Source organism: Eurypyga helias, unplaced genomic scaffold, assembly GCF_000690775.1.
Source record: "Eurypyga helias isolate BGI_N326 unplaced genomic scaffold, ASM69077v1 scaffold16661, whole genome shotgun sequence".
Taxonomy (NCBI): Eukaryota; Metazoa; Chordata; class Aves; order Eurypygiformes; family Eurypygidae; genus Eurypyga; species Eurypyga helias.
Genome location: NW_010232984.1, coordinates 26,288 through 45,972, shown reverse-complemented (window position 1 = coordinate 45,972; position 19,685 = coordinate 26,288). Strand labels below are relative to the sequence as shown.

Below are 19,685 nucleotides of genomic sequence, written 5' to 3'. Positions count from 1 at the left end.
TAATAAATACTGTTCAGGGCTCATGTTGTGGGTATTTGAGTTGCACTGGGGGAGAGACCTGACTGAAGTAACAAAATTTGCCATAGAACGTTTTCCCCTGAGGAAATGGAATTCCAGATTTTAATGTTGTTGGAAGGGAGTTTTTTTTGTCCTCAAAAGGTACTGTTGCAGAGAGCATTAAAAAAGTCTGTCATGTGAAAGCAATTTCAGAATTTTTTGAAAATTCACACTGCATGGCTAAACTTAATTTACTTGAGGAGTGTGCAAAGATCTCTGCTGGGATCAGAACTGTGCTCAGTCAAGATCTAAGTATTTAAGCTTTTTAAAAAAAATCGTTGGAAAAATGTTTAATTTGAAGAAATACAAGTATTTGTTTAACAGCTCAAAAAATTGATCATGCTGCATATTTTTCTTCATGTTTACTTTATTATTTTTTTTTTTTTTTACAAAATGTGCACATGTAGTTTACACAAACAGGCTACAGCACATTTCAGGTGTACATGTATTGTACTACTCTTACCCTACACTGGTGATAGCAGAGCAGCCTTCAACATGCCTCTAACATCCCATCTCTACACCAGAATAGATACCTGATTTATTTTTGCAAATGTATGCTTGCAACATTCTTTCTACTTCATTAATCCCCTCTCACATTTTCTGCAGCAGTGTCACAATGGAAATTGGCCTCTCTCTGGTAGCATTTCACCTATTTTGAAGTATTGGCCTAAACTCTGTGGACAATATATCTTAAAAATTACATGGATGAGGGGGCAGTATTATACATACTTGTTTTAGAAAAATATTTCTAGTTCCAGAATTAAGGTAGCTCCAATCTTAATGAAGAAATACTAAAAAAAAAAGTAATGCATTAATCACACACAGATGTTGTACAGCTGAAGTTTCCAATTTTTTCCTGATTCTGATTCATCATTAAAGATAGTACAAACAGCTGGCACAGATGCTAGCCTGTCTAGCTGTCATTATTAGTAGATGTTACTACATACTTATGCTCACTCTAAGCACTGAAGTGGGATGGAAGTTTCAGAAGTTCATGCCTTTTTCCTCATTAAAGGCAGAAAGACACGTACTTATGAAAACAGTTAGAATCCAGTTGAGGTTTCCTCATGAGAAGTTAGAATTCAGAAGATCCTTAATTTTAAGCAAAGAACTTGGTGACACATCCAAGAAGAATTAGAAATACGGTATGTAGGACTCAAGATAAATTAAATGCAGAGTTACTAGACAAGGGTGATTGATAGAAGATTACTCGTATTTTTTTAGGGAGCAAATCTACCTATAAGCAATTTCATTTCTGTTCTATAACAGTTCTTCCTCTCAAGTTATCTATTTTGTGAGGTTTGGGGTTTTTTCTTGAAGAGAAAAGCAAGTCAAAGGTGGAAGGCAATTGCAGCAAGATGTGCATTGCACATTGATCATAGCACTTTAACTCAAAGTATTATTCAAAAAACGAGGACTACACTATACAAACATGAACAGAAAATACATGGTAATGCCTCTATATGAATTAGAAGCTATGATTTAAGAAATACACTCAAACACCTGGAGTTTAATCCAGTAGAAATGAGTAGCAAAACTAAGAGTATTTATTTCATCTCCTTGTGATAGTATCTATTTTGTCTAGGGGTTGGAACGATAATAAAGCTGCATAATGTCAGTTATTATTATGTTCGGGTTTGGAATAAAAACCTGACCTTTCAAAACAATCTTGTTAACTAAGTAGCCACTGTTGAAGTGCTAAATTGTATAATTTCAAAAGCTTTCTGTTGGGAAAAGTTTATAATAATAAAAAAAATATTTGCATAATACATGTCTCAGTGTATAAAGCTGAGGAATTTTATTTATGATAAAGTGGGAAAACCATCTTTTGGATAATGTTGCAGAATAGCGCATATTTGTCCATTAGTTGTAGACCTAGTGTCTTCATTAAATCACATTTTCAAAGAGCTGCATGGATCGCATTATATTCTCATCCTGTAAAAAAGACAACAGAAAACCAAAAATCATACACCATTACAAACATAGCTGGCCAATATCTATAGTGAAATTGGGTAGAACTAACTGTGGTTTAGTTAATGACATTATTTTTCAGCTTGTTTGCAGAAATTGTTAACAGAAAATGTCTGTTAATGGATCTACACTTTAATAGGGTTTTGTATACGTTAATTAAATCAAAAATATTCTTTCAAGAATCAACCAGCATGTTAAAAACATTTTGGAGGTTATAAGTTTATATGCAGTATAACAAATTACATAGAGACAAATACTCAAGGAATAGTTGTATCTGTGTGCCCATCGTACATAAAATTGCTCATCCTGTGTATCATATGCAGGAGACTTTTTGCAGTTCTAAGACATCCGGTTGCATAGCTAGGGATGACTAAAATAAAATAGATGAGAGTGTGCACCTTTGCACAAACCCAAGAGTCAGCCAGTTCTGCAAATATCACCGCAACACTGACCCTTCAGCTCAGATTTTCTGTGTTCACACTGAAAGTTGTTGACTGCTTTCCAAGGCCTCTTCTGCTGTCTGATTGCCTTGTATTAGGTAGATAACTAAACCTTTGGCTTCCAAGTTGTGAGTAATGCTTACTGGTTCATCACTCCGTATTCAACCAATAAAAATCTCTCAGCACAGCAGTCAGGAAAAAACAAATATTTTTTGTAATATTTACCTTATAGTGTATAGAAGAACGAGTTTACTTGTAGTAGCCCATACTTGGTGATGCTTCTGGATCAACAGTTGGTTGCACAAGACAATATATACACAATACAAGAGTATATTACGTGCTCATTTAGCATTTGCTGATCTCCAGTGTAATGACCCACTTTGGAACCTGAATGCACACCATTTAGTACTTTCTTGACAGACAATCTAGCCACCTTTAACTCTAGTGAATAAAAAGACTAAATTTGATAGAATATTTTAGGAAGTTTAATGAAGGAGGTGCCTAAACTCCCCCACTTCTTAGAAATGTTACCTCCTAGTATTCTCCAGTACTGATACGTATGTAGGCCTTCTGAGCATTAATGTTCCAATAAGACACAATCAGCATCAATTTCCAGTTAAACTATTCACTGTTCAGTCTAGCGGGTGGTTTGCTTCATAGAAAATGACAAGTCTGAGTAATTTTCTTAATTTATGATGTGAAACGTGTACAGCAAGGTTTTCAGCTTTGATTCCATATGTCATCTCAAGTGATGCTGCGATAAGAAGTGATCTGTGTGCTATTTTGTGCTGCTAAAAACTAACTTACCAAAGCAATACTTAATTTCAAAAAAATGTTATGTAGGTAAATTCTTAAACAGTTTGTATAGGAAATTGACTATGTTAAGTTACTGTGAATTAAAGTAAACTATGTTTTCCCCACTGCATTGTTTTGAAACATCAACGTACCGTTGAAGATCACTGACTGATGTAAGGTTAAAGTTCGGTTTAACTGGAATAATTTGTCATCTAATTAATTACAAATGTTTTTCTATATACATTGGCAACTAAGGTTAGCAAATGGGCAAAGCAAACATGATCTTAATCTAGAAACAGTGTTCTGACACTTCCTATCAATTTTCTACTATATGTGTCATCACTAATGAAACTACTAGTTTTCTAAAATCAGCTCCATACTTCTGAGGTTTGCTGCTTCTATACAGAAGACTTCCAAATGCCACTCTTTTAGTCAGTCAAATGGGAAAAGTCTTCACAAGAAAATACAGCTTTGTCATAATATTTGGAACATGGTGACATCTTAAAAAAAATAAAAAGGCAAAAAAAGCAAATGCTTGCATTGGAATTGTCTGGCAAGCGTATCTTTCTTGCTTGCCTCTTTTTTTCAGTACATTTTTCTAAACAGTTCTTCATACTACATTTGTGCAATGATTCCTAAGTCAAGGCATTAGGAGGTGTTAGCGCATATGAAGCATAGTCCATATCAAGCACAAACCATGGATGAATGAGCTTTCCCAGATCTGACCTAGTTTCAGCCAATTTTGAGTGTTTTGCTACTGAAATTTGAGACTGCTGCTTTGTTTTCAGGCTAGCCCAGAGCCATCAGCATTGTGTATGCATGTCTTAATCCTGCAGAAAATATCTATCCCATAAGCCTTTTTATCATTATCAGAAGGAGCTTTAAGTCATTCGCCCATGCACGCCTTAGTCCTCTGCCCCTATTCTTCCTGGTGCTGCTGTACATGTGAAGCAGTGCCCGAGTCAGACCATTTTACTCCCGCACCAAGCAGTGAAAGGAGGCAGATGAGAAACCGAGCAGTGCCCAGCCCTTGAGTCAGCCACACTTCTGTTTCCCAGGACCTCTTGGCTATTTGGTTACTTATACAAACAGGTCAGACAGCAGCCACCCTCTGGGACTCAATCCAACACGCCGAGGAGAGGATAGTCCATTTCTCTTGTGAGAACAGGAGACTCCTGCAGTCTGGGTGGGAGACTGACATTCAAGCACATGGGGTAGGGAGGACAGGGAATCAGGTCATAAACATTCCCTGTCCCAAGACACAGGGAGGATGAGGGAAAGCACCTTCGCTGTCCTCACTTAATCGTGGGCAATGAGGTCCTTACACTGACCAGAGCAGACCATGCTCAAAGCCTGAATGCTCTGTAATTCCCTACATACCCGTTTCACACTTTGTGAGTGGACAGGCCATTCTTTGCACTGGGACTGTGCATTAACAGTCCTGAACTTGCTGTACACCTCAGGCTGTACAGAGCTACTGCACTGATAGTTGTGCTAAACCAGTACCCAGCACAGGGTGTTTAAGAGCGCACCAGAGGCAACCTCAGGAAGCTATCCCAGGAACTTAGGTAGAGCCTCTGTATTCAAATATGTTGTGCTGTGTTCCTCCTTGCTCTTAAAGTAAGCATGCCATGCTTTTCTTAGTTATGACTGAAAACCAGAAAAAGGGATGTACTTCTAAGACCCATTAATTTGTGTTCCAGCTCAAAACAGAGGGATGCAGTGCTTGGACGCTGGCAACTCTTGTCTGAGAGATTGTTCCAAGAAAAGGCTTGTGCGGCCTTTCCCTGTCAGAAAAGGCTTCTAGTCTGTTTTAAGATACAGACCAGAGGGGATCTGAGCTTTCGAGTTGGTTGAGGGTTTTTTTGAAGTGATTGTCTCTTGGCACTGTTTTGACTCTAATCTCACAGCTTGAGCTGGAACTGAGGGGCTGGCAAACACATCCTTTCAGCTGCACCAGATGTTGGCTGCTATGTTCATCAATGGGCATTCCATTCCAAGGTCTGAGGCACAGCCATTGGCTATACAAACTGGCAGGGAAGAGTTTGGGCAGATGTGCTCTAACATCTGTAAGTGCCAAAGGAGGGTTTGTAGAGGTACCATAGCTACCAAGCTACCATAGCTGTTAAAGCCCAGGGAGCAACTGGTGTGCTGAATGTTCTGATCCTGGTAACCAAAGACAATAGAACTGGCTGTGGTCTAGCGAGAAGACCAAGGGTGATTAAAGGTGTGGACTGGTTTTCCTAGGGGTAAAAAATGAATAAATTGGTACTTTACAGCTTGAGAAAGAGATACTGAATGAAAGGCAATAATGATAAACACTTTCTCCATAACACAGGAACATATGGAAAACAAAAATATTGCATGGCAGGTCTAAAACACAGGCAGATTTACTACAGGAAGGATCACAGGATTATTTAATTTTGATTTTGGCATTGTTAAATGGTCATGAAAGATGAGACTCTGCTCCTGGAGTGATGTGACTCACTGCATGCTGAGGAAAGAAAGGAACCTGAACCTTAATCTTTTTAGATCATTCTTGTACCCATTAGGATATTAAAAAAAAAAGATTTTCCTACAGCTGTGTGTTAAAAGGAAGCAGCTACTACTGTCCTTTGGGAAAAATGTAATCCTGAAAAGGCTAAAGCCACGTTAATGACTGAATCAATTTTCTTGAAGGACTTGGATTGAATCCTAACCCCAAATCTAATTTCCAATACCAAATCTTGATATAAACATGAATTACACACTTTGCAGCTCAGATATCTCAGAATAACATGTCTTAGTAGGCAGAGAGACAAAAAATGAGGCAGCAAGACACTTTGATACAAAATATCAAAAATACCAAAAAAAAATAGTTAAAAGCAAGTGAAGGTGAGGTAAGTGTCAAGAAGCGTATGGTGTGTCTGTCATGTAGCCATTCAGAGAACACCTTTCTCACTTGTATTCTGCATAATCAGAAAAGAGAAATAAATTTTCTAACAGAACTGAGAAACTGTGAGTCACACTGGAAAAGGAGAGCAGGCAATTCCTTACTGAAGGTACTAGTTTGCTTTGTAAATGAATCACTCAGCCCATCACCACGATGGCTGTCATATTCAGATTAATCTTTCATTTAATTTCCAGAACTCTGCAGACCTCAGCCAGGAAATAAACCTCACCTCTGTTTCTGATGATCTCTCAGCTTTAGCAGAACAAACGCCTTTCATTTGAACAAGACTGACAAGCTAGAGCCGTGGTCAATGCAGTAGAGCACTGCCCACAGATAAGACCTTACCCAACACCCGTTGCTAGGGATATACAAACCAACCACAGTCAGAAGAGCTGCCTTTCTTTCACCCCCCAAAACCAGTAGATTAAAATCAATCAGAGAATCACTTACTAGATAGCTGTGCTCATGAGAGCAATCCCAAAGAATGTAAATGCACATAAACTTTACCAATTCTAAATCATCTTAGCTATCTGTTCAGCTTTCCCTGTTCCAAATGGTTATAAATCTGTCACTCACTAATTGCATTTACCTTGCTAGTCTTGTCCTCTTTTGTCTACAGCTTTCTTCTTGGGTTAAGAGATAAGAAGCAATACATACAGTCTGTAATGCTGGTCTGTGTTGGCTTTGTATTAATCAGCAAGCCTGGACAAGGCTGAGGTATCAGCACAACACTACAATGAATCCATATATTTCTCACTGTAACAAATAGTGTTGCTTTTATTTGCCATATCATTTTGCATAATGTAATCAAGCCGATCTTATCACTAAAGTCTAATGTGACACTTTACATAACAAACTCTTACCATGCCCAAGGCTTGCCATCATTATTTTGTACTATGCCATGTATACTTTTTCTTACATTTTTTTAACTGAAATATTAACAACCATTCCATACATTTCTGAAAATACAACTTATCTTTCCTCACAGTCTCCTGGTCTGAGAGCAAGCTGGTTTCTGAAGGGCAGAGGAATGAAAACTTTCCTGCTGCAGAAGTTTATTCTCATTCCTGGCTCAAGAGGCAATGAGCTGCTTTCATCCATTGGAGGAAATTAACAGCCACCTGGGTAGTGTAAACACTTGCAATTGATAATCGCAGTCAGTTCTCACTCCCTTGCCTTGAGAAAACTTGCCTGCTGTTAACTCCTGCCATCCAATACTTTGCAAGCTCCTTGCACTCTTCCATTTAAGGCTTTCAGCAGGTCACAGCTTGCTGTTTGAGAAACCTATCTATAGATGACAAATTTTCAAGCAATATTGTTGTTATGGCTGTGACTATATGCTAGTTGTAACAGGAATGTGTTCCCCAGCATGGGCAGAAGATAGAAATAAATATTTAGCTGCAAGTGAAGAATCTCTTTGCTGTCAAATACAAACAAAACACTGCTAAAGAAAGGGATGCAGAAAGTTGTCTAATAAGGAATGACAGTTTGTATGTAACATCTCTACTACAGATTAAGGTCACAGATTTATTTACTTTTTTAGTGGTTTTGTGTAATGGTGTACATACATACTCTACCTTGGGAAAATACTGTGACTGGTATTAGGATTACCATCATTGTCACTCCAGAAATCTGTGTAGCACTAGGATAGCACTAGCCAACAAATGCAGGTTCAGTATTTATCACTGGGTACTTACTTTCTGGCAGCTCTCGATGAATTCGTCTATGGTAACTACTCCATCTTTGTTTTTGTCCATTTTCTGTTCGGAAAGAATAAGAACATAGGTTTATCCCTCTGAAATCCTGTGTAAACCAGTTATTTTTATTATTCATTTCAGTTATGTGTCAGCCTAGGAACAACTAGGCCAAAATGCTGTAAAGATGAAGTGACATACTAGAATAAGCTTAAGGAGATTATTGTTGAAAAGGCAAGATAATGAGTAGATCTGACAAACTTGGGAGGGAACCACAGAGAAGAAAAAGGATTGCAAAATTGGTAGGATAATCAGAGCGGTTACAACAGGGAAAACCTTTCCATACCTGCTAAGAGAGCAGTCTTTTTGGCTCCCTATGTTACCTGACCCACCTGGAAAAATGTTTCCACATGTTGTCTAGGTGCATCCTCCTTGAGAACAGGATAGGTGCATTTCCCCATCATATCATATATTGCTTTCATGATATCAAGCATTTCCTAAAAAAAATATGTCTGTGTAACGCAAGGTGTATTGTAGACACAGCTTTGACTCAGAATGCATAAATGTTCCTTAGGATTTACATTCTAGAATAAAACTTCGAGATTGTGCCTGTTATTTTATGACTGAACAGCTTCAAGAAGGAACGACTATGTTCCTAGAAATTCTAGCCTGTTAGTTCAGCTTTCATAAATAAACTTTTTAAATGGATGCAGAGGTATGGTTTTGATTTTAGATGATTTAGAATATGTGCAAGTTCATGGATTGTGGGCAGAATCTGCTGAGGTGTTGTGAATAAAACTAAACAGGAAAAGAAGTTCTGTAACAGCAAGTGAATGGTCAAAGCACATCAGCTGCTTACAACTGAGTTTTCCTTAGCAAAAATAGAAAAACCCATGCACACACCTACACATATGCAAAGACTTCTCTTTTTCATATCAAAAGCTTTGAATTTTGTTAACAGAGCAGCTTGTGAAAACTATAAGAATTGTAAAAAAATCATCTGTTAATATGCTGAGAAATTATTCTATAGATCTTTTTATAATAATCACAAAGTGTATTGGTAGGAAGTGTTGTAATCAACAAGTGTACATTTCTACAAGTGTAAAATTTTAAGTGTAGTATTTACATATTTATAAAAAGACCCCAATTTTGAAAACCATATATTTTTATGAAGGCACTCAGTTGGTCCCACTGTAATTTAAGTATGTGTTTAAATCCTTGCAGAGTAAAACATGTAGGAATCATTTCATATAAATTCTGTTTCAAGTAAATAAATTTAGAAGTAGATTTATAAAATGTGTAACAATTGTGGCCCACTTAATTCTTTTTACTCCAAATATCCTACTGAACTACTTTATTCTAGTGCCAATACATAGGCATAAATTGAAGGAAAATGTTTCTGTACCTGGAAAATTCTGACATTTTAGAATTTATGTGATCATTTTTCCTTTTAAATGTTTATATATAGCTTTAAAATGAGAAAATTCCTTTATTTTTTAGCATGTCTGGTTTAATCATATCTTACAAGTTTATTTGTTAATATGTCTAATTTGAGAATGAAGCCATTCTTCTTTGAAAGTAGGACTTAACAAATGCAACATTTAGTTTCAGTGATTAGTGTAAAAAGTAGACCTTACCTCTTTAGTTATATATCCATCCTTATTTATATCATACAAATTGAAAGCCCAGTTCAGTTTCTCCTGTACAGTCCCTCGGAGTAAAATTGAGAGACCCATAACAAAATCCTAAATAGATAAAAGGTCTTAGTCAGATTGGAATTGAGCAGTTTTACACAAACACTCAGAAATCTAAACCAATGCATTTGTGAGAAACACGGAAGTCTGGAAATATGTGCTGTTTCTTTCTTTTGCTTCACAGTAAGTGCTAAGGATTGCTGGTTATTTAAATAATTAAAAATGTAGGCTCTGTATGCTACACTCATAATTAATAAGTAATTTGTGTAATTTTCTATAAAATAAGCCGTAATTTTTTGTTAGTGGATTTATCCTCTGAAATGTCTCATATAAGCAGTTGCTGTTAAACTTAATACCAGGGAAAAGCAATCCCTATGATTTAATGGTCCAAATAAAAGCATAAGTGGGAGTTAGATTATTCTAAGCACAGGAGACCAATTTTGGGAGAACTATCTACTAAGGAACATTAAATTCTTGTTAAATCTATACCTTGTTGGAAGTGGAATATGTGTTTCCCAGACCTCTTAGATCAATCTGCTGCAGTCAACATTAAAAACTTAATGTGTGCTATAGTACATCTCAATACTAAAAGCTTCCACTGGAAATATGATAGGGAATATATTTATTATGTATACGTGTGCCACCTTAGTGGTTTTGTGACCCGCTAGTGCTCTATTGCTCTAAAGCTATTCCACAAAAAGAAAACAGACTACTTTTGAGGTTAGTGATGTATAGTATTTGGTTATAGATTTTTGTTTCGTAATTAAAAATCTTTTCACAGCAGAAACCTCATTTGCATTTAGTGAGCATGTTCCTGACTGGAGAAAATATCAACTGGGATGTGCCATCAACCTGTTTTCTGTATTTCTTAGCATGTTAACCTTTTTTTATTTTTTTAACAATGGCTTCTTTTTTTCCTAACTCCCTCCCCAACCTTTTTCTATTTGATAAGCTTGTAAACCCGTAACTGTGAAATCAACGTCACAATAGGTTGAGCAGAATATGGCAAGAACTTATATTTAAATGTGCATTTCTATGTCACTGGCAAAGACATACAGAAATAACATTAGAGTAACATTACAGCAGAGACTATAAAAGCTGAGAAGTTTCTTATCAGCACTGGCAAAGTTTATGCAGCTCCTTAAAACAGGAAGCTGGAAAAGACTTCACTGGGGTTAGACATAAATTATAAAGGTTTGAGGTACCACACAGTTAGGTAAGTATTCCTGATACAGTGAAGCATACACAGATATCATGGCCTCAGATGGTCTGGTAGGCACAGACAGCTCTTCTGACATCTTCAGTCATTTAGCAATTCAAGTGGTATGCTCTGGGTTTTCTGTCTGTGATAAATTTCTGTGTTATTGGTATATGTTCCCTTTGGGGTAAATGGACACGTGAATGTTGAAAGAGTTTGCTCAACTTGTCTTGTCTACATCTCCATGACTAATCGAGGGTCACAGGGTTAAATCTCCAAACAGCTCTTTAACAGTGTACTGTTAAGTACTAAAATGTTCAAGAAATTTCAGAGCAGATTTGATCACATTACAGCATTAGCAATTAACCTTTTTACTTCAGTACCATTTCTTTACATCTTTTCTGCACTGAAGTCCTTCGCAGAGGTCTGCAATAACATTATTTTCTTGGAGTATTATATTTCAGAAATCTGAATTTATTTTTTATTTGACACAAGAAACATTTCTGCATTTATTCTATCCAAATCATATCTATTTTTCTTTTCCTCACTATTTCTCTTTCTTCCTTTTTTTGATGCACTGCACATATGTTAAGTGGCTTCCTGGCATCATTATATCCCCATTTGCAAGAATGCCCTTCTGTCATCTGTGTTAAAAACGATGCATCAAAACACTCGACTTTATGCTGTTTTGCATAGGACTGAATGTCCTTATAAAAGCTGAGACAACCCAAATCCTTCTAGGTGTGTGCTCTAAACTTTGCAAGAGTGAATCATTTCCTTCCATATTCCAAGGACTTCTCACAGGAGGAAGCTGTGATGACTTGAATAAAGACCAGTTGGGATGGAATATCTTTTCTATATACTTACTATCGTGCAATTTAAGAATATAGCAATAAAATCATATAGAAATGGAAAATATGACTCAATGGACATAGGCTAAATTAATGGGGTATTTTGGGCTAGATCTCCAGTGAGAAAAGGTGCTGCATGGTGAGGTGATGTGTATATGAGGAGCATTACACCTATGCTAGCTGTTAAACTGGTAATCCAGCACAGAATGCCGTGTACAGCAACAGTATTTAGGGTAGCTGCTAAAGGCAGAGAGTGTCTGTCTATATCCTTGTTACCACCAACTCCGTGACATTGAATCGGGCACCCCATTTAGCACAGAGCATTCACCCAAGCCCCCGTTACCCAGTATTAGGGTACCCAGATGTGTTTTCCTTACTGGTTTAGACATCTGACCTGTGCTGAGCGGGGGGATTCTGCTTTTAGAGCCTATTTATTTCTGAAGCAAGATTCACAGTACTCTTTGGACATTACGTCCCCTAAGGATGCCAGCACTGTCCACTGAGAGGGAGAGTCCTGCTCAGCTGTGCAACTAAGGAGAGACACATCTGTTCTAAGGTCACAAAGGAACCCAAAACTCTGGAGGAGGTCTGGTCTGAGACACAACTCTAGGTCAGGTGTCCCTTTGGCCTGTGACAGCAGAGTTAAAAGCACAGAAGTCTGTGCTTTCGTACTTGCCTTTACTCCTTTCAATAGCTCATTTCCATTCCTGCTGAGCATGCTAATACCTCTGAAGACCTCATTAAATGCTAAACTCTCCTGTGCCTGACTTCAATTTTGCAAGAAAAGGGGGATGTCTCACTAAAGGGTTGCAAAATGGAGCATCATTGCAGCTGTATTGGAGATTCTGTGTATCGCAGCCTGCCCACATTTCAGTTCTACACTAGAGCTGTATAGACCCTCTGGTTGTGATCTGGGATTAACTCCTATTTGTTTTTTATCCAGCAGTGATTAATTATCTCTTAGCAGGGTTGTTGAGGACTTTCTGATTGCTTTATCCCTCAATAAATCTTTGGGGAGAACTAGTTCATTAATAAATTAATTAGCAAGCTTAATAAGTGCTGTCTCAAATCCATAGGAAAGCTTAAAATTATGCCACCTGATTCTTTATGTCTTGTTCAAGGCCAGAAGAAGTAGGTAGGCAGGCACCTTAGGATTTTGGAAAGGAATCAAGTGATGAATGTTAGGCACAGAAGTGACTGCTGCACGTAAAAGAAAGGTCACCGAGGAGGAGCTGCTGTTAAGACGAGATGTATTTCTTTGTAGCTGCTTTACACCAGCTGGTATTAAAATGCTTATGAGATCACCACTGTCTGAAAAAAATTAGCTCATTTCCTCCATGAAACGAGGCTTTTTGTGTTGAACACTCTTGGATGCATTCATTAAATTGCTACCCTCATATTACTGCCCAGGAGACAATCACTACTCATCACTGTTATTATTAGTGAAACACTGAAGTTGTGTTTGTTCTTATAGACTAATCGGGTGTGTGAGCAATCTTATTTTAGCTGAGTCATCCCCATAATATTAGTTGTAGCTCAGAGTCCTCACCTTGCAGAGGCAGGGAGGAAGATAAGGATTATTTTATGTGACTTGTGTATAAATTTGTTACCTTTAAAATTAGCTGATTTATAAAAATACTACATAGCAGCACAGTCTGAGTTCCTATTTTCAGATATACAATTGTAAAATAATAATCATGACTTTTGTAAGTACATAAGAAGAAAAAGTTGAAACTTGAGTCATATAAGCTAAATTTTCATAATGTGAGCCATATAATAAAAGCCACCAAACTGGACTTAATTACAAGGAATGGCAAAATATTCAACTGCAGAGAAAGAAGTAACAGCATCACTTACCTCAAAACTTACAGATCCGTTGTGATCAGTGTCAAATGCATTAAACAGAAAGTGCGCATAAGTTGTGGAGTCTACAATTTAAAACAGTAAAAGAAATTCATAATAAGCGCATCTTATTTAATTTAATTCATGATACAAAAATAAGATATCAAAACTAAATTTTCAATTGGGCTTGTTCAGCCTGGAGAAGAGAAGGCTCCAGGGAGACCTTATTGCACCTTCCAGTACCTGAAGGGGCTACAAGGAAGTTGGGGGGGACTTTTTACAAGGGTCTGTAGTGCCAGGACAAGGAGTAACAGGTTTAAATTGAAAGTGGGGAGGTTTACATTAGATATCAGGAAGAAGTTCTTCACGGAGAGGGTGGTGACGCACTGAAACAGGTTGCCCAGCGAAGCTGTGGATGCCCCATCCCTGGAAGGGTTCAAGGCCAGGCTGGATGCGGCTTTGAGGAACCTGGTCTAGTGCAATGTATCCATGCCCATGGCAGGGGGGTTGGAACTAGATGGTCTTTAAGGTCCCTTCCAACCCAAACCGTTCTATGATTCTATGAATTCAGTCTGAACTTCTTTTTTTGGCAGGGAAGGAGGGATAAATTTTAAGTGCCAGTATGTGTGTAGCTACGCTGTTAGGAACAGAAAATCTAAAATTCTAGTCTAGAATTCATTTTCATTCCCAATTCTACTAATCACTGATATTTGAATGAATAGCAAAGAAGGCATGTTATTGTACTCTGAAACAACCTGTGTTAATAGGAACACTACTTTATCAGTTAAATGACCGTGACAAGGGATCTATTTCATATGTTAAGGAAGAAAAATGCATTAATTTCTTCACTTTAAATGAGGCAGACAGACACTTCCATCTGTGCATCTGGCATATCACTTTTACTCAGAAGACAGGTCTGTTTCCCAAGCTGAAGATGCTCTTGTCAGACAAGCTGCTGCTGCACTCGCGTCTTAGGCTTAACCCACAGAGAAACAGATTCTTACAGCTGGTTTGCTGCCTAGTTCCCATGAACATCATGTGAGAGCTAGGTGCTTAAAAACCTTGGAAGAACTGACTGCAACTAACTGAAGTGGTCAATAAGGCTCTGAAAGATGACCTTAAACAAGTGATCCCTTCACTAATTATTGGTATACTTTTCTAACCTAATGACTTGCATATCGACTAATTTTAGAAGCATAACACAGCATGAATATATATCTGTCAAGCCTTTAAGTTTTCATAAAGATCCATCTTTCCATTTCCACTGAATGTCTTCTGAGAGGCACAACCTGCTCCAGCAGTAATATATTGCGAAAAGAAAGCTTCTGCAGAGACTGCCCTGTTGATGTGAGGTACAAGCTGCTGGGGCTGTGGGAAGTCAGTTTTCCTCAGTGTCTTTTCCTTCCCTCAAAACCATGCAAATTAATGTAGGCTGAGGTATTGTTTACCTTTAATACTCATTTCTTTGCTCTTTCTATTTCATGTGTTTAAATTAATTTTAGGTTAATTAACATTAACCTCACAAACTTTTAGAAAAGTGAGAAATGATGAAATCTGTGTCCTCCTTGCAGGACAAACCCCTCCCGATCATGGAAAAACCTGATCACTGCTGAGATGCCTTTTTCTCATTTCTTGGCACTAAACCATTTTACCTTTCGTACTAATCCTGAAAACCTTTAGTTGTCTAAGCCCAAAATATTGTTCTGAATTTAACTGAGTGATAGTCATGCATCGCACACCTGAAATGCCACCCTGACCCCAAAGAACCAAATATGCCAAAACTCGAAACTGTGCTTCAGAGATTGAGACATAATATTAAGTAAAGTGTCTGGCCTTACTTCAATATGTCAGTTTCATATGACGTGAAATAATTGTAACAAGAAAAAAATCTGCAACCTTTAAGCCCTATGTCTGTTAATGCATTTTCAGAGACTAAAAAGGAAAACCCCAACAGTACTGAGATATTCATTCATTCATCCATATATTCAGTCATCAGTGTAATTGTTTAAGCATGGCCTAGCAGACAAATTCCCACTTTGAAAAATGTAAATTTCCTGACTTAAGTTTACATTTAGGATTTTAAAATTCATATTTTCCATAATCTGCTGAGACTTCTGTTGTGAAACAGACTATACTATGCAAACCATCTTCAGGGAACAAAAATATTATAAAGGTATGGTTACTGTAAACTGAATTTTAAATAATTTCCCGTTCTCTTGGCATTCATTTCTTTAAAACATGTGAAATATTCTTAATAATTTCCTGTAGATTTACAGAAAAGATAAAAGGTTAACACAAAGGTTTTTTATTGATTGTTGTCTATATATGATACAATGTACTACTATTTTTGTATGACAGTATATGAAAAAAATCTCTAGTTGATGAATCTTTTCTTTTTATTAACCCCTTCTGAAAAAAAAAACCCAAACCAAAACCAGAGGTCTTTTTTGGGGTTGTTTGTTCAGGCAATTCTGGTCTGAATTTTTGCCTTCAAAACCAGTGCAGAATGAGGTACACTAGCCTTTTAGTTAGAGCTACTTACTGTGATTCCACCTGCCCCCTTAAATCTTGAACATTAATCACGTTAGACAAAAGCTTAAGTTTGTAAATAAAATATGTTTTCTTCTAAGGGATCTGATATTGTAACTAGTAGGCTAAATTGGTATCTTGACAGGTTGAGACAGGAACAGATATTAAATCAGAATTCCTTTGAAATAGACCATTAAAGCATTTTAAACATCAGAGGCAAAAAATGGTAGTCATTATACATCCAAGAGTATGCCTTGTCAAACCATGAACGTAATCTGTTCTGTTCATCAGTAAGGACGAGTATAGTAATTATTCAGTGCTGGATTCTTATCTATGACCTGCCCGGCTGAAGAACGAATCCCAGGTCATATTTCAGGCGTCCTACTGCATAAACACAGGGGAACTATTAATTCATCTGTGTTTCTAAAAAGTTACTGGGGTGCCTTTCTGGAATGGAAAACTTTTTACAGAGCTACTTCTGCCTTTTAAAATACATCCATTTTACTGCAGTTCTGTGTCATTTTCTTTGTTACTTTTACTGTGTCTCCTTTATCCTCTTTGTAGTCCTCCTGTCCCTTATCCTAGATTGCCTTCAAAGTTGCTTGGTGAAGTGACTTGCTGGATGCCATTGGAAAATTACTTCTTGGCGATTGGTTGGTCACCCTGAAGCTTAAAATATTACACAAGATCATTCTGTTTGCAGAGATATGAATTGTTATAATGACACATCATGCTGTATCTGGTTTTGCACAGAAAACTGCGGTACAAATCTACGTGTGACACATTTTAATTTGGAGACAACTTCCGAACTTTTTTTCCACTTTAATATTCAGATGTACATAAAAACAATGATTTAAGTGCACCTGAAATTTAAAGGCCTCGGCTGCACACAATACATTCAAAGATTTAAGTATCTGGTCTAGCTGCTTAACTAGACAAATACGATGATGTCAGCCTGTTGTTAGCATGCAGGGATATGCAAATACAAACAATTGTGCTTTGAAGATACCTTGGCTAATATGAGGAACAAAGAATAGACTTTGGCTCCCATACCTCTCAGAAAATGGCAAAAGCCAACACAGGCGCCTACAAAACAGCTCATAAAACCCACGCAGAACAGTTCAAGCCTCAGTGTGCCCATAGAAATTAAAGGTTTACAGACATGAGCTGTTACTCTTCCAAGGAGATTCAGCTCTTTTGCTGTTTCCACGGAATATTTTTGCTGACATCTTGAGGAAAACTACATAAGGCTTTCACATTTTTTTGTGCTCTCTTTATATACTGCTGAGGATGCATGCCATTGCGTGGAGGCCATGGAGGATGGGGAGACGAAGAGGATAACTTCTGATGGTCACTTCTCAGTGCTCTTCGCTGAGATCTCTGAAATAGCTTTATTGAAAAAGCTTAAAATGCTGTTACTAGTACACAACAACATCTGTTACTGTTAAGTGAATTATCTGGATTCAATACCTTTCCACCCTGTTAAATATCTCTTTATTGCATTTCATTAAAGTTCAAATAATCAAGAAAAAAAAAGCTGTTTGGTTTGGTTTGGTTTGGTTCCCCCCCCCCCCCACCGAAAAGTATAGCTCCCCAGTTGCAGATAGAGTATATTGTTGAAATTGCAGTGAATAGTGTAACCACGTGCCCCTGTAACGCAGTAGCACCATTGCTGCCAAGAAACCACAAGTGTTATTTGGAGCTTGCCCCAGGACGGAAGCTTGCAGCTTTTTTCCTGTGGTTTAGCTGTGACAGCAGTCTCTCAAACTGATCAGGTTTCTAAGGCTGATTAGTTTTACTTTTGTGCTGCAGCTATAGCTTTACACAGGTAGCAGAAACAAGCAGTTATTCTATGTAAAAATAGATATTTACAACTCCAACATAATGATGCAGTGGAGAGAAGATCTTTTTGCCTTGTATGTTACCAGTAGCCTTGAGCATCAGAGAGATGGGATACGGCACAGAGGAGAGCAGGGGTGGGATGAGAGGGGATGGGGCACAGGCTGGCATTGGAGACACCACAGGTATAAACAATTCACCTGTGGTCAGTTAAAGAAATGCAGACATGGGGCTGGACAAAAATGGGTTTAGAAAGAGAACAAAGAGATAGTATCTAACACGTGTAAAAGGTATCACCTATAATAAGTTTGGATGTAATGTAGAGCTGCAAACCAATGGAGAAATTGAAAGGTGTAAAAATGCATTAGCAAACATGTAAAAGTGATCCCAAGTGAATCCTAGAGCAAAGAAGAAGAAAGCACCAACATGAACATCCTGGTCCTCCTGGGGAAGGACTCCAGATGCTGACAGTCCACTGCAGTCCTCACCTCCTCCCCCAGATGATGATGCTGCCGTAAGGGCATGGAGTATATATCAATTTTAGCTACATTAATATTATTTTCTTTCTGTAACAATTAGGTCTGTACTAACAAAGATCAGGCTTCTAAGATTACTTTTATTCTAATAATGCCTTTTAGCTTTACTTGTATAAAAGGTGTGCTTTCTCTTTGTCCATAAACAATTTTGAGTGTAACAATAGGAAATATTTTTTTTTAATAATTATTTTAAGTGTAGTAAAGGTGTAGCAAATTACATGCAGAGAATTATTTTCACTAGCCAGGATAACAAAAAAATGTAATATCTGAAACTGTAATTGTTAGCCTGGTTTAAAAGCTTAGGTACAGAAATAATCAGCAGGCAGGTCAACTGTTTTAGCCCTTTGTTCTTCCCTATTGAGTGTGTGTACTTGTTACAGGATTTCAGTGATGATAATCCACACTGAATGCTTCTCTTTACCTTCTAGGTCTTTATTCAAAATAAAACTAATTGGGAGACGTTTTGTTCCTACCAATTAAGTGTGGGTTTTTTTTAAATAGAAGTGAAAAAAAAGAGCTATGAACAGTTCCAGGGAAACGTGCAAATCTCAAGAGCTGTGGGAGAGGATGAAGAGGCAGGATTGAAGAGCTGTAGAAGAATATGAAGAGGGGGGATTCAATGGTAAAAGCAAGAGGAAAAAAGGAGAGGAATACAATTCAAAGTAAAAGAAAATCCATGGTTCAAGGCAGAAAGCTGTTATACATTTCTGTGTTATCTTCACTGCACTCTACACTTCACTAAAGTAACTTGTGTTACTTCACTGATAATGAAAATAAAAGAATAATGAAACCGTGTGAAATTAATTAATTGAAATTAAGGTTAGCAAAAAAAAGCCCTTATTTAAGTAGAGAAACCCCACAGATTTCAAGGAGGTTCTGCCATCAGTATTAGGGGATACCTTCAGTGCCTCCTACAGTTTTAATTCCTATTGTGAAATTTTCTGTGAGATAAAAGAGAATGGGGAAGACTCTGTAGAAACTTTAAAAAGTAATAACTGACTCAGCAAACCTAGTTTTCAAAGATAACCAAACACAGGTAGTGACTTCATAATAGAAGACTGACTTCTTGTAAATATCACTGCATTTCATTCAGAAATACATACTTTAAAATGTGTCCAGCCATCAAGGAACTACCCCATGAGTTCAGACAGAGCTTGAGAAAACGATCTCGTTAATTCAAATAGCGGTCTCCTTTGTCAGACTTGGGAACTAACAAAGATAACTCTGTACCCTGTAGTACTATTTACATCTGCTATGTACTCACCTCCCTGTGGAAAGAACTGAGAGTAAATCTCTTTGAAGGTTTC

At 37.5% G+C, this 19,685-nt stretch overlaps 1 protein-coding gene across 1 annotated transcript; it reads right to left on the bottom strand.

Moving 5' to 3' along the window:
* Nucleotides 1–1,824: 1,824 nt before the first annotated feature.
* Nucleotides 1,825–19,682, bottom strand: KCNIP4 (Kv channel interacting protein 4; the record flags this gene model as incomplete). Its single annotated transcript, XM_010161592.1, has 6 exons — nucleotides 1,825–1,992; nucleotides 7,893–7,955; nucleotides 8,282–8,386; nucleotides 9,527–9,634; nucleotides 13,490–13,560; nucleotides 19,643–19,682. Coding segments are annotated over 6 exons (435 nt in total), but the record flags the coding sequence as incomplete, so codon positions are not given.
* Nucleotides 19,683–19,685: the final 3 nt, after the last annotated feature.